The sequence below is a fragment of the Delphinus delphis genome, chromosome 6 (assembly GCF_949987515.2).
Source record: "Delphinus delphis chromosome 6, mDelDel1.2, whole genome shotgun sequence".
Taxonomy (NCBI): Eukaryota; Metazoa; Chordata; class Mammalia; order Artiodactyla; family Delphinidae; genus Delphinus; species Delphinus delphis.
This window is the reverse complement of record NC_082688.1, coordinates 1,147,928-1,162,452: the sequence shown is the minus strand read 5'-3', so window position 1 is coordinate 1,162,452 and position 14,525 is coordinate 1,147,928. Positions and strand designations below refer to the sequence as shown.

The window sequence follows — 14,525 nt, the reverse complement described above, 5'->3', positions numbered from 1 at the left end:
CCAGGTACTTCCAAGAGTTCGTTTATAAAAAACAATGATGAGCGCAGTACCAGTTCAGCAGGCTTGCTCCCCAAGGCCGGTGGGGGCCACAGACACTGCTTTCTGGCCGCCCTGAGGCCCAGGTGGCATAAGACTAGGCGTCCTGGCCCCCCAGAGCCCCGCCTCTCCGAGAGCCTGATGCAGGCCGTGGCTGGGACCCCAGATCCAGCCTCTGTGCCCCCCAAGCCCAGGCAGGAGGGTGGGGGCTGGGCAGACCGGCCCCTCCCCATCAGCCCATCGGGGCCCAGGCCCACTCCCACACCAGACCCCGAAGGCACAAGGGTGGGTGAGGCCCTGCCCTCAGAGCTTGGGGGGCTCCAGGTGACTCTCCTTTGCAGGGACATCAGGGGCCTGGACCTGAGGCCAGTGACAGGAAGGGGTCCCTTGCTTCCAGGGCCCGAGGAAAGTTGGGGGAGCCGTGGGAGGGGACACAGTGATATCTGGTGGGCAGGGGTCGCTCTGTCCATTGTCTAGCCAGGTCCTGCCCCGCCCCAGGCCTCGGCTACTGGGATGCCTGGGCGTCGGGCCCTGCAGGGGCCCCGTTCTCCCGGGGGAGCTGGGATACGTGGAGGAAGGTGGCCCTCATGGCCTGCTGGCAGGTGTCCAAGAGCTCGGGGACGTCGGCGATAGTGAGGCCAGCGGTGGGGATGGCGTCCAGCACCTCCACCTTGATGGTTCCTGGTGGGGTGGGGGGGCGTCAGCAGCCTGAGGGGCTCTCCAGGGGGGGCCCCTCCTCTCCTCGGCTGCCCGCCAGCCTCCCCCGCAGAGTCTCCCGAGGGGCCGGGCCGGGCTCTTCCCCAGACACCCTGGTCCCGGGTGGTTGGCTTTTAGTGGAGAATAACGACACGGTCACACACACGAGTCCCAAGCATGTTCTCAGTGGGTGTGGACAAGTGTGTGCTCCCCCGTGAAGACCACCCAAGGCCAGACGTTTCCTCCCCCAGAAGGTACCCACCCTCCCTCCCACCCCCACCCTCCACAGTGGTTCAGGCGGCCTCGGGGCCTCAGATGTGGGCAGAGGCAGCTTCTATCTTGGACCCCACTTCCCACCTGGGCACCAGGTGCCCTTGTGCAGGGTCTGGAGGGAAGGGCGGGGGGAGGTCCCAAGCTCCATGGCTGGGGGGCATGGGGGTGCCCGGGAGGCTGCTGCCCCCGAGAGTTAGGCCTGGATGCGCTGGCTCAGAAGCCCACCCTGGCACAGGAAGGGGCCACCTCAAGGCCCCCGGGGCCGTGTGCACAGCCTGGGCCTGTGTGTGTGAACTTGGGCACGGAGCCCACCTTCTGGGCACCTCAGTCTCCCCGCAGCCCAAGGCTGGGACTCTAGACCCTCCCCTCCCTCCCTTCGTCCTTCCCCAAGCGGCCACTGAGTAGCAGGGGTCTGTAGTGACCCCCCAGAAACGGGAACTGTTCTCTCAGGGGCACGGGTGTCGCAGTGACTGAGAACAGGTGGGCCGGCGAGTGCACAGGTTGGGGGTACCTGAGGTGAAGAGCTTCGTCTTGTAGTTGTAGAAGGAGGAGAAGCTGGAGTAAACCACGGGGATGATGGGCACCTGGGGACGGCAGACGTGGCAGCCTGAGGATGGACCGGAGCCCTCACCCAGCCCAGCCCGATCCCCAAGGATGAGCTCCGGGGAGAGGCCTGCCTGGCCGCCAGCCTGCCCCCACCTTGGGGCTGGTGCCAGGAGTCCCTGTGGCCACATCCTGCGCCAGGGCGCTTCCACACACTGACCCCTGGGCCTCGGACGCCCTTCCCGCCCTGGGCCCAGAGTGCACATCCTGTACACCCTCGTTCAAGCATCCCCTTCTCCAGGAAGGCTTTCTGGGTTGGCACGTATCCATAGAATGCACTTCTGCATTCCTCACGGGGTCCTAAGACTAACCAGGGCCCTGTCCGGTTTAGCCAGAGGAGGTAACTGAGGTCTTTCCGCCCACCCCTCCCTTCCCAACCTCTCCCCCATCCCAGGGAAGACGGGGCAGCTCCAGCCAGGGGAGGCGGCAGGCTATTCCTGGAAGACACCAGCGTTGAGTCCAATGGTGACTCCAATGGTGATGCCAATGTCGGAAATGGCACCTGGGGGTAATCATCGACCCGGGGCCGGGGAGAGGGATGACAGCAAACGACGCCCGGTCTCCTGGCTGAGACTTGCTGCCCCCGGCCCCCCAAAGCTCCTTCGGTATCTCCTGTCTCCTCTTCCACGACCCCGGCGAAGGGAAGTGACCTCAGTTCCAGGCCTGTGTCGGGGGTGTCCTCCTCCTCTTGCTTGGGCAGAGCCCAGGCTCACGCCCCCATCCCCACGCACCCACTGCCGGCTCGGGGCCCCTCCACCCCACGCTCCAGCTCCCACACCCGCCTGGCACTGGCTGGCAGCTTCTGGAAGGAGGGCTTTCACATCCTTGCTCAGGGCCACCAGGGGGTGCTAGAGGCCACCTGTCACAGGTGAAGGACAGGAGAAAAAGCAAACCCCTGCCCAGCTGCCCCGCTGACTCCGATCAGGCAGGATGAAAGCCCCCTCCCCTGACCCCAGACGATGGCTGCCTTCCCCTACACAAGTCCCCCAGCACAGGGCACCCCTCACCTACCAGGAGACCCCACCCGAAGGACAGATGTGCCCCAGCCTCTCCTGCCATCACCCCAGACCCCAGGACACCTCTAGGACAAACTGCGTCCCTACAAGTCAAGGACCAGAAAAGCATCAAGCCCCGTGGAGGGCTCCCAGCTCACCTATCCTGGCCCATCGCCAGCTCCGGCCCGACCCTGCCTCACGCCGCGGGCCCCGCCCCCCCGAGCCACTGCCCACGCCCCCGCCCAGCTAGGGGTGCTGGGGGCCTGCGCCTGGCACAGCCTTCTGGAGACAGCTCAGCCAGCAGGCCTCCTGCCGCCGCCTTTGAGGCCAACCCCAGCCTCCCTCCGCAGGCCCCTCGCCTGGCCAGCTAGGAAGCGGGGTGCTGGAGCTCCAGCACAGGGGTGGTGGCCACGAGCATCATTCTAGCTGGCGCTGGGCCGGATCGGGTGCCAGCCTTAACGCTCAGAGTGGGTAAAGCGGCCCTGCCCTCCTTAGCCGGTCAGGGACAGGTGCTGGGTGGGGGGAGGCCCTGCCGCCTGCCCAGCGGGAGGTGGTCCAGGAGCGCCAGTGGCCTCGCCTGGCCAGGAGGTCACCTTCAGCCTTAAGCCAACCCCTGGCTGCGGCCCTGGCGTACCTGGGCCTGGATGGCCAGGTGGAAGGCACCTTTCTTGAAAGGCAGCAGATCCCCACTGTCGTTCCGCGTGCCCTCGGGGTAGATCCATACTTTGAGCTGTTGGGGAGACAGGAGGCGGGTCAGGGGGCTGCCCCCGGGGGGCCCCCACCCCCAAGGAGCCCCGCCGCTCAGCCGGGAACACCGCCGCTACCACCGCCGACGGCCGAGGCACCGCGCCTGGCTTCTCTGTATGCGGTTTACAGACGCGTTTCCTTCTGCCAAAGGGAGTCACGCTCGCGGGCTGTCCCGACAGCACAAAAGCGTTCACGCCGCCAAGCAGGCCCCGAGCCCCAGGCGCTCACCTTCTCCCTGACCATGCGCTTGCCCACATCAGAGATCACGGTCATGGCCGTCCTGGAGCGCTGCCGGTCGATGAAGAGAACGCCGCCCAGGTACATGATCAGGCCCACGGGCCCCAGGAAGAGCAGCTCGCGCTTGGCAATCTGCACGCAGCGATCGGGGAGGACCTCCATGAGGCCTGAGCCCGGGGCCGGGGAGACAGAGACAGAGCACAGCCTCAGAGCCAGGTGGCCACCGCCCCGCGGAGGAGCGAGCTGGCCCTCGGCCTTGCACACCAAGAGGCCTGGGCCCAGTCACGCCTTCCCACTGGCTACCTGGCCTCACCTGGCCTCAGCCTCAGCTTCCCCTGCAGAGGGAAGGTGCTGAAGCAGGGCTCCCGAGCCCGGCGCCAGGCATAGGAAGCCTTGTCTCCTGTTACCAGCTGGAGGCCTGTGTCTGGAGGGGGGCACAGGTCCACGTTCCGCATCTGCCCCTCACCTGCCAGCTCTTCGGGGCCCAGCCTCCACCAGCTGAAGCAGCATGCCCCCTCCTCCCCCTCCCCGCAGGCAACTGGGAAGGGCCGGCCCTCCCGCCAAACCCTCCGCAGCCGGCCTACCCATCATGTCCAGGATGCTCTGGTGGTTGGAAATGATGACACAGGGGCGGTCCACCTCCAGCTTCTGACGGCCCTTTACCTCAAAGCGAAGGCCGTATAAGTACTTGAAGGACCGGATGAACCAACTGATGATGCTGAGGGGGAGACGGGCCGTGAGCAGAGGCCACCACCCACCTTGTAACTCAGGCTCCGCCTGCAGACCTAGGCAGGGTCATCCCAGTGCAGGACCAGAGACAGACACAGCACGGGGACCCCCACGCCCGCCCTGGCAGGCTGGCCGCTGACCCTGAGCTCGCCTTCCCCTCGGAGAACCTTCAGGTCCTGTCCCTCAACCCCTCAACGGGATGGCGAGTGCCTCCCTGCCCCCCTGCTACCCCAGCCAGCGAGGGTTGGGTCACACAGGAGCAAGGCCTTGGGGGCCTGGACGCCCGGCAGTGGGGAGGGCGCCTCCGTCCACGTCTGCGTCCCCAGGCCTGCACCTGCCACCCAGCCCTCACCCCACGCCCCTGCTCGTCACCACAAGCCGGGGGGGCGCCCAGCTGGACGGGGCTGAAGGCCGAGAGCCCCCGGGGCCGGGCTGGCTCCCTTCTCAGACGTGTCAGCGACCAAAGCACCCGACGTGGAGAGGCCCCTGCAGAGGAGGCTGGGCCCCCACTCACGGGAAGTGAACGTCCCCTCAAGACAGAGCCACCCCGGGAAGAAAGCATGGGTACCAAGCGGAGACCTTGGCGAGGAGCTGAAGGCTGCTTCCAGCCTCCACCGCTGGGGACACTGGCCCGGCCAGGCTTTCACTCCTCCCCTGCATCCTACAGCGCAGCGCCCCAGCGCCTTTCACAGACACACCCAAGGTCACATGAGGATGGCGGTGGAGCCAGGGTGTGTGTGGGCCCCGCTCCCAGCAGCAGCCTGCCCTGGGCACTCGTGACCTTGAGAGGCCTGGCCCAGCAGCTCTCACACTCGACAGGCAGGCACGACCCGGCATGCCCCTGGGAACGGTGTCTGCCGGTGGCTGGCCGGCAGGGAGGAGGGAGGCCCCGGCCCCCTGCTCTGCGGGAACACTGCACACACTCGGCAAGAGACAGGTGCCCGTGAGGGGTCAGCCTGCTCGGGGTGACGGAGCCCGAGGCTTGAGGTCACTCCTCTGCAACTCAGGAAGGTCCCCTGCGTCCTTCCCATCCGTGGGTGGCAGGGGGCTGAGGGTGGGCCCCAGTGACCCAAGGGTTCCTGACCCAGAACTGTTCCACTTCTCCCAGAAGACGTGTGTGCGCGCACGCACACAGCAGGGTCATTTCATCTCCCCACAGTCCTGACCGGAAGGGAGGGCTTTCCCACTGTATCCGGAAGGGCCTGGGCTCAGAGCTGGCCCTCAATAGAGCAGAGACTCAGAGCTGGGCCCTTGACCCAAAGCCACACTCAGGTCCTTAAAACTGTGGTAAGTACACACAACACAAAATGTACCATCTCAACTCGTTTTAAGTTGAGTGGCGTCGAGTGTACTCACATTGTCGTGCAACCGTCCCCCCTTATCTGGGACTCTTTCATCTTCCCTGACTGACTCTGTCCCCACTGAACGCTCACTTCCCCAGCCCCGGGCCCCACTGTCCACTTTCCGTCTCTGTGGATCTGTCTCCTCTAGGCCCTCACGAGTGGACCCTGTCGGGTCTGCCTCTTTGCTCTGAAAGGCAGACTCGTATCCAGCTCACAAAGCCTAGCTCCCCACATTACCACGTGGTGCGGATGGGGAAACTGAGGCTCCAGGAAGCAGCTGAGCCTGGGCTGCTCTCACAGTCAGGCCGGCCCGCCTTCCCCGGATCTGGAAGCCAGGGCTTCTTCCTCAGCTTTGTGAGCCTCGGCCAGCTCGAGCCAGACCTTCCTGCTTGTCCCCATCCGGCTCAGGGGTTGCCAGGCTGGACACTCTCTGGAGAACTGACTGGCTGTCTCAGCTGGGGAGCCTCGGGCAGCTCAGCTGCAAAACACAGCTTCTCGGGTCATCTCGAGGGTTGAAGGGCACAGGGAGAGGGCGCGTGTGTCCAATAAACACGGGGAACACGCAATCTCACCGGCAGTCAAAGAAATGCAGATTGAAACAAGAAACCCCGTCTTCCTCCTTCAGATTGGCAGATGAAAGCCTCGTAACGGGAGGTGTTGGCCTGGTGTTAGGAAATGGCCCGAGGGCTGCTGGCAGAAGTCAGAGGCCACAGAGGTTTCTGGAGGGCAGCTTAGCAGCACGTGGCAAAAGCCCTTAACAGACCTACCCGCTTTGAGCTTGCAATCCTCTTCCGCAATGGGTCCTAAAGCAGGTGTGAGGCGGGCACAGGGCGGTCTGAATTAGGGAAATCCGAAAACACCTCCACGTGCCCCGTGGGGAGAGGTAATATAAACAGGGCCGTGGCAGAGGAAAACAGCAAAGATCTGTATTTATCTGCTGCCAGGCCTGCTCCCTTGACTCCTAATAACTACATAGCGTTTGCATTTCCCTCCCAGGCCACATCTGGAAAGGACGGTGCTTCTCTCTGGTAGTGGCATCTGCTGGCTCCGTTTTTCTTCTTTTTTAAAAATTGGGGTGAAATACACGTCAAATGTATCATTTTAAACCATTTATAAGTGTCCGGTTCAGCGGCGCAGGTACATTCACATTGCTATGCAGCCGTCCCCAGCCATCCGTCTCCAGAACTTTCCTAGATTTTCTTTCTGTATCTCATTTAAGGGGTCGGTTGTATATGGGTAGGTGTTGTGTTTTGTTTTGTCTGAACTGTGGAAGATGCTGCGTGTAAGACTCAGCTGAACAGGGGCCCTCTGCAGCGGCTCTGCTGCTTGTCTCCCGCCTCTCCCACTCCGGCTGGGAGCCCAGGCCAAGGCAGAGCCCCCGCACCAAAGGCTCCAGGACGGACACACAGGCCCAGGGCTGCCCCACACGCTGCGGGAGAGCAACTCTCCACACACTTACAAATAACTGCTCTCAGACAAACTAAAAGACACAGCCGCGGGCTGAGTATAGGAAGCTGGGAAAGAAAGGGGCATCTCGGGAGAGGAAAGAGGCAACGGATGTTCCTCAAGGGGAGGGGACCGGTCACTCCCTGCAGGCGGCGTGCACGTGGGTGCCCACTTTTCCTTCTCCTAATGTCCCATGTTTTCAAGGTTTTCTGTAAAAGTGGTGAGAAAGTATCTATTATCCTTTTTTTTTTTTTTTTTTTTGCGGTACGCGGGCCTCTCACTGTTGTGGCCTCACCCGTTGCGGAGCACAGGCTCCGGACGCGCAGGCTCAGCGGCCATGGCTCACGGGCCAAGCCGCTCCGCGGCCTGTGGGATCTTCCCGGACCGGGGCACAAACCCGTGTCCCCTGCATCAGCAGGCAGACTCTCAACCACTGCACCACCAGGGAAGCCCTCTATTATCATTTTAATAGTGCTTCCTTGAAGAAGAAGGAAGCAGATGGAGCTTTGCAGAGGCCCCCCCAGTGCCCAGGCAGGGAGAGCCGGTCTGTCGTTGCCTGGACGGAGCTTTGCAGAGGCCCCTCCAGTGCCCAGGCAGGCAGAGCCGGTCTGTCGTTGCCTGGACGGAGCTTTGCAGAGGCCCCTCCAGTGCCCAGGCAGGGACAGCCGGTCTGTCGTTGCCTGGACGGAGCTTTGCAGAGGCCCCTCCAGTGCCCAGGCAGGGACAGCCGGTCTGTCGTTGCCTGGACGGAGCTTTGCAGAGGCCCCTCCAGTGCCCAGGCAGGCAGAGCCGGTCTGTCGTTGCCTGCAGTGCAGCACGCTCCTAACCACGGGGACAGACACCCCACAGCCACGCCCAGCACCTCCTGAACGCTACATGCCACGCCTGCACCTAGACGGACGTTAACTGTCTGGTTTCAGTCAGACAATAACCCCACAAGGTCGTACGCTCATTACACCCAGGTGAGGGAGTCCAGGCTCAGCAGAGTTAAGTGACTTGCCCGAAGTCACACAGCCGGGAGGCCAGGATGGGCCGAGCCCACCTCTAAACCTGGCTTTTGAAAAATGTGTGGAAAATGTCGAGCAGAGGGCCTGCTGGAGGCGGGGTGACGGCTGCAGGGTTGTCAGGTGGCGTCTCGAGCTCCTTTTGAGCGCTCCCCCTCCTCCCCTGGGGGGCTCTATGGCCCCCACCCCACCCCCAGCAGGGCTGCAAGTGGCTCTGTCATCCTCTCCCAGCAGGAAGCTCAAAGCAGCCACCCTACCCAGGCTGCCCTGCCTGCCCAGCCAGGCCTCATCCTGAGCGCCAACACCCAGCTGACCCCAGCGCCCCGCCCCTCGGCCGCGGAGTCTGGGAGCTGCTCCCTCCTCTCCCCTACGGGGAGCAGAGCAGGGGTCACGGGTGCCTGTCCCACACCCTCCAGCCCTGAACTCCATGTCCTGCCTCCCCTGGGGGTGGAGCTAAGGTCGCCTGAAGCCCAGGTGGCCCAGGGCTGGGCTGAGTGCACGGCACAAGGTTCCAGAAGCACTGCGGACAGCTGCCAGGCAGGTGATTGGTGCCAGCTTTCCATAGCAAGGCAGGTGGCCCCCAGGACCGGCTCCTTCCAAGTGCCCGCAGGGGCAGCCGTCCCCTTAAGCAGAGGGGACTTCCTGGCCCTTCCTGGGTCTTTCTCAGAAGCCCTCCACTTAACCCTGACCGGGGCCGCCAGCCTAGAAGTGAGCAGCATAAATGCTGCAGATTCTGGGGGGCCTGAGGCCGAACTCCTGGCAGCCAGTCCCCCTGGACCACCTGTGCTCGCCCGAGGACACCTGAGCCCGGCCCAAGCTCAGGGTCAGACAGACCCTGACTCCCTCTCACCAGCTGTGACCTTGGGCAACGGACTTGACCTCCCTAAACTTCCATTTCCACTCGTGAAAGGGGAAGGGTGCGGAGGGATTGAGCGAGATGAGGCTGGAACACCCGTGACACCTGCGGGACCCTGGGAGCCCTCCGCAAACAGCAGCTGTGTTGGCGGCGATGACACAGGCAGGACAGAAGGACCCAAAGTAAATGAAAGCAAGAGGATCCCCCTCCGGCCACAGCACCTGCTCCGGGCGGCTGGGAAGCAGTTCAAGGTCAGGTCTGAGCTACCTGCTGACCTCTGCCCTCAGACCTTGGACTCGGACTAGGTGGCTCTGGGGAGACCTGGCAGCTGCTTCGGCCGAGAGGCGCCGGACCTCAGCCAGACCCCACGGGCTTTGCCCCCGGAAAGGGAGGGGGTGATGGGGTTTGCTCAGAGCGGCCCTGCCAGGAGGGCAGCACAGAGCCATTGATCTGCTCAGGGGACAGGAGGTCCTGGGAGGGCCACTGGGCAGAGCAGCAGTGTTTTCCAAGTGTCACGAGAGCTGGAGCACAGAGGGGGCCAGGAGGTGGGGGCTCCAGCCTGTTCGGGTGCCCAGAGGTGTTAAGAGGGGCACGGGAGCGGGCTGAACGCCAGGGGCCTGGAAGGAGGCGGGGCCGTGAGCAGTGTCCAGGGCTCTCGGCAGCTCTGCTTCTCGGGCCCGCAGAAGTACACCCAGAGGGGAGGCTCTGCCCCTCACTATCCCACCCCGAGCAAAGCCAGGGCAGACTTTCCTGTGAGACCAGGGCCCCAGGCCAGCCCCCAGGTGCTGCGGCTCCCCGACAGCGCTGTGTCTGCATCCACGCACCCCCCCCCCACCCAGGGCCACGCAGTGGCTGGCAGTGCTGGGTTCAAACCCTGACCGGCATCGACAAGCCCCCCGCCCCTGGCTGCAGTGATGCCCGTCCTCGATGTTTCGAGCAGGTGGGGGGCTCCATCTGCCCTGTCCCCCACCCCACCCCGCAGCCTAGCTATGTCCCCCAGGTCCCGGCCACTAGGATGGACGCAGAAGTGGGCAATTCAGTCCCCAGAGGTCCTGCCCTAACAGTGGCATGCTGGACCCCGAGAATGGGGGGGCCACAGGCCAGAGGAGCCGGCAGCTTTCCGTGGCCCCAGGCTGCCTGCCCCGGTCGCCTGTGACGCGTGAAAAGTACACTCCCCGGGTTAGGCCGCTGCTGTTAGGTTTCCCGATCCTGCAGGGAACCCAGTTCCAACACACACCGCTTCCCCGGGCCTCGCTCTCTTCTCCGTCCAATGGGTGCAGTAAGGGCACGTGCCCCTGGGACAAGGAAACAGGACCTGCTACGCCAGCCTCACCCTGAACGCGGGACCCGGCCACTCTGGGAGGGGTCCCTGGCCTCAGCCCACAGCCTGGTCAGAACGGAGCCTGCCTCTGCTTCTCAGCTCCCAGCACTGCCCTGCACACTCAGAACTCGCAACTCAATGGCAAAGGCCTCCTGGGGTGCTCACCCGGAGCCCCATCACGGGGAACATGGGAGAGTGAGGGGGCAGGTGGAGTGGGGCTGCCCCTCCTGGAACTCAGGGATTCTCCCGAGCCTGGTCTCCAGCCCCAAAGCAGCCATGGCGCTGCCCCCAGCCCCTGATGCCGTGGGAGACGGAGGAAAGATGAAAAGCGTGCACTGTGGAGCCACTCCCAGTGGGTCTGCAGCCCGGGCCCCATGTCCTAGCTCTGGGGCCCTGCCAGTCATCTCCCCACTCCCCGCTTCGGAGGCCTGCGTTGCTTCTCTGCAGACTCGTCTGTAAAATGGAACACGTAATAGACCCTGTCCCCAAGCTTCAGGCATCCGCGGTGCACGGTGTGGGCTCAGGAGATGGAAGCAGAGGCTGGTGTCGAGGATGGTGGGCAGAGTCCTTCTGGAAGTTAGGGTGGGACTGGAGGGGGAGCAGCCAGGCACCCACGGTGCTCAGGGGTCCCAGGTGGGGCCTGAAGCCTGTCCACACAGCACCCCAACCTCCACTTCCGTCCTCCTGGGCCCCGTCCCTGGACTGGCTGCCTAGAGGCACAGGGCACCTCCTCTTCCTCTGCATTTCTCCGCCCCCCACAGATGCACGCCTTGGGGAACTCATGTTCACAAGGCACCCCGTCCCTACCCCCTCTCTTTGCCATCACTGGGGAGCCTTGGGGGTCATCACTGTGACCCGCCCCGTGGGACCTGGGGGTGCAGGGGAAGGAGGCTGTGGGCTGCCGGACCCCCAGGTCTGCCCCTCTCTGGGGAGGACACAGCACCTCTGTGATGTCCTGGCCTGGTCCCTCTGCAGAGCCTGAGTCGGGGGCTGCCCTGGGGAGGGAAGGGCAGCAGGAAGCTTCCTCCTGAGCACGATTCAGGGTCCTGAAGACGATGCCCCAGTTGGCCGGAATCTTGGGGGAGGCTGGGGGCCAAGCCCGGCTCTGGGCTGAGGGAAGCCGGCCAGCAGAGGCTGGAGGGCCGGGCTGGGCAGGGTGGGGCCGGAGGGAGCGCCAAGTGCTGGTCAGGCTGGCCTGCCCGTCCCGCTACCGCGTCAGAAAGGGCAGTTGGTGACTTCTGATCTGACGCCAGGAAGCAGCTTTGAAGCCCAGGCCTGGAAGAGCGAGTTGGGCCTTTGAAAGACAAGGAAGCGCCTGTGAAGAGGCCACCTGATAAGACTGAGCCAGGGAGGGGGAGGGCCGCCTCCAGGAACGCCTGTCACCTGCTGAAAACCTGCTCCAGCCTCGCTTCCCACCGAACCCAGGACAGCACCTCCTCCAGGGAGCCCACCAGCCCTGCTGCCTGCAGCCACCTCCGCCCCCTGCCCCTCCAGGCCGGTCCCCAGCGGGTGCTGAATGGAGACTGGCTGTGAGCCCACTGCCTGCAGGGGATCCCCAATCCCAGGCCAGGCCCTCCGCACCCCAGAGGGTCAGCTGCCTGAGAAGACGGCTGGAAGGGCAACAAGTGGGCCGGCCCTGGGGTCTGGACTCCCTGGGACGCTGGCCTGGGCCATGGCGGGGAGCTAGAGACCCACGGCCCAGCCACCAGGCTCCCCACGCTCAGGCCACACTCCACTCCTGGGCCACAGGAACTACGAACTCCTGAAAACGGGGCCCGGAGGACCCGCTGAGTGTGGGCCAGTCCCGGAAGGCTCAGCCCGCCCAGATGAACAAGGACAGGGACGGACGGCAGAGAGCCAGGAACCCTCACCCACTGCCCTGTGAGCATGTGGATGGCAAGGGCCTCGGGGACCACAGTATGCCCACACCAGGCACAGCCAAGGGTCATCATTGCAAAAGCCAGTGAGGAACGTCAACAACAGACCCTCCCAGTCGGAAACTGGGAGAAAGGGCAAGGAGCCCCCTCTCAGGCCACCGTGACCAGTCCAGCCTCTGACCCAAGAGAGGCCCCCCGCCTCTTCTGGTCAGCCCAGCCTGACCCCTCACCCCAGCAACTCCAAGCTCCCCAACTCTGGGGGGCGTCCCAGCCACCACCCGTTCTTCCCGCCCCGAAGCTGGACCCCAAGGACTCCGCGCCCACCCTCCCCCGCGGGGCCACCACACCTTCCTAAGCGGAAGGAAAGGGAAGGGGAACCGGCCTGGTGCCGAGCACAAGTGCGCTCGTCGCCCGCGGCAGGTGGGCGCGAGGGGGTGGCGGAGAGAAGACGAGGGACGCCCCAGGCCCCGAGCGGAGGCGGGTCCGGGCGGGGCGGTGCACGGCGGGCGGCCCACCCTCCCCGCGGGGAAGCAGGACCGAGCCTCTGCCCGCTTGGCCCGGCCCCATTCCTCTCGGGGCCGCCCGCACCCCGCACTCCCCGCGCGGCGCCGAGGGCGAGACCTGTTTAAATCCCTCCGTGCCTGCCCCTGGCCGGGGCCCCGGGGCCAGGGCGCGGGGACACTGTGACGCCGGCTCCGGGGACCCCGGCCCACCCTCGGCCGCCTCCCCAGCCGCGCTCTCCGACCCGCTCTCTCCCCTCGGCCGGTCCGAGAGCCCGGGAGAGGCGCGGGCAGGGCAGGAAGGAGGGAAAGGACACGGGAAAGTTAGGGAAGCGGAAGCGGGCGGCCGCGCGGCGCTGCCCCCGCCTCGGTGTCTCTCCCCGCCCCGCCCGGCCCCCTTGCCTCATGTTCTCCACCGTCCGGCCGCCGTGGCGCAGCAGGCAGATGACCGCGGCCACCGCGGCCACCGTGAAGCAGAGCACGCAGTACAGGCCGATCTTGGCGTAGAACCTGGCGGAGCGGCTCAGCTGCAGCAGCAGCACCAGCAGCAGCAGCGCCGCGGTCAGCCACGGCCAGAGCTCCATGGCCGCGCCCCGAGCCCCGACGGCGCGGGCCTCCGGCTCCCTGCCCGGGCTCCGGCCGCGTGCTGGCGGCGGCCGACCCTCCTCCTCGCCCTGACCCGCCCGCGCCCCTTATTGCGAGGGCGGCGGGGCGGGGCTGCCGGGGTGGCGAGCGTAGTTCGAGCGAGGAAGAGGCTGGGTGCGCCCCGCCCGCGACGTCCACACCCGCCGCTCGGCCACCGGCCCGGCGCCGCCCCCGCCCCGCCCCGCCCCGCCCCGCTCGCGACGCTGCCCGTGCCCTGCCGCCAGGCCTCCGGCCTCTGGCCCTGCGCCCCTCCCCAGCCCCCGCATCCCCGCAGCGGGTCGCCTGGGCCGTGGCACCGCGCAGGTCCCCACCGCCGGGCCGCCGTCCCCCGCCCGCGGGCACCGCCTCCGAGCCCTAACCCACCGCTCCCCTCCCCAAACCGCGGCTCCAAAGGCGGCCGAGGACGCGGCTGCCCTTGCCAGCCCGGTTGCCACACAAGGGGCCCTTGAACCGCGCCCGGTGACCGACGGGTAGCCTGCCGCTTCGGGTCCGCTCCAGCGACTGAGGGGAGACCCAGCCTTGTGCGGCCCAGTGGGCGCAAGGACTGAGGGGAGGGGGCTCGGCGCAGGCATGAGGCGTGTTCCCGGTAGGGGCTGGGAGCAACGGCTTTGGGTGCCAGGTTCCGCGTGTTATCTCCCGCGCTCCCGGTGCCAGGCCAGGGCCGGTATCAGGCGACTATGTTCACCACATCAGCGGATGGGCCTGCGCTGGCTTTGGGGAGGAGCAGGGACCCTGCCCGGTGCTCCAGGTCACCCCCTGTGGGCTCAGCCAACCGGCCTCAGAGCAGATCGCGGCTGTAAAACCAAGTTTCCTTTCTGCACAAGTGCCCTCCGCCTGTGGCCTGGGTCCCGGGTTTGCTGCAATTTACCAATGGCCGCGTGTGCGGAGCCCCAGGGGCCTCTTCCCTTTTTCAGACGCTGAGGTGACCTGTTACTGAAATACTTCCCTGAAGCCTCCCCCCTCCCCAAACTGCTACTTCGGCTGACAAGTACAAAAGCTTCCATCACGGAGGAATGGGGGTCTCAGGGGGTCTCAGGCCCAGAGGGAGAAGCGGTTTCCCTGCTGTGGGTGGAGTAGCCCCTTCACAGGTGTTCTTAGCTTTGCACAGCAGGAGTGTCATTTCCTCTGCGTTACACCTGTGGGCGATGTACAGTAAGACCGGTGAGAGCACTCTCTAGTTCAGTCTCGCTGCAAATCCGTCTGGCCATCGTTCTGCA

General features: G+C 65.4%; 1 protein-coding gene across 1 annotated transcript; it reads right to left on the bottom strand.

Annotated features, from left to right (window-relative positions):
* Positions 1–5: 5 nt before the first annotated feature.
* On the bottom strand, positions 6–13,382 carry AGPAT2 (1-acylglycerol-3-phosphate O-acyltransferase 2). Its single transcript, XM_060013749.1, has 6 exons — positions 13,066–13,382; positions 4,172–4,305; positions 3,579–3,754; positions 3,238–3,333; positions 1,517–1,589; positions 6–717 (listed from the first exon to the last, which is right to left on the bottom strand). Exons 1-6 carry the CDS (start codon positions 13,245–13,247, stop codon positions 542–544), a joined length of 837 nt encoding a protein of 278 aa, XP_059869732.1. The 5' UTR covers positions 13,248–13,382; the 3' UTR covers positions 6–541.
* Between the last annotated feature and the right edge of the window lie 1,143 nt (positions 13,383–14,525).

Coding starts and splice junctions, on each gene's coding strand:
- AGPAT2 (XM_060013749.1), bottom strand. CDS start 13,247: ATGGAGCTCTGGCCGTGGCTGACCGCGGCGCTGCTGCTGCTGGTGCTG. Junction 3,755..4,171: donor GAGCATCCTGGACATGATGG/GTAGGCCGGCTG, acceptor CCCCGGGCTCAG/GCCTCATGGAGGTCCTCCCC. Junction 1,590..3,237: donor ACCTGGCCATCCAGGCCCAG/GTACGCCAGGGC, acceptor TGCCGTCCCCAG/GTGCCCATCATCCCCGTGGT.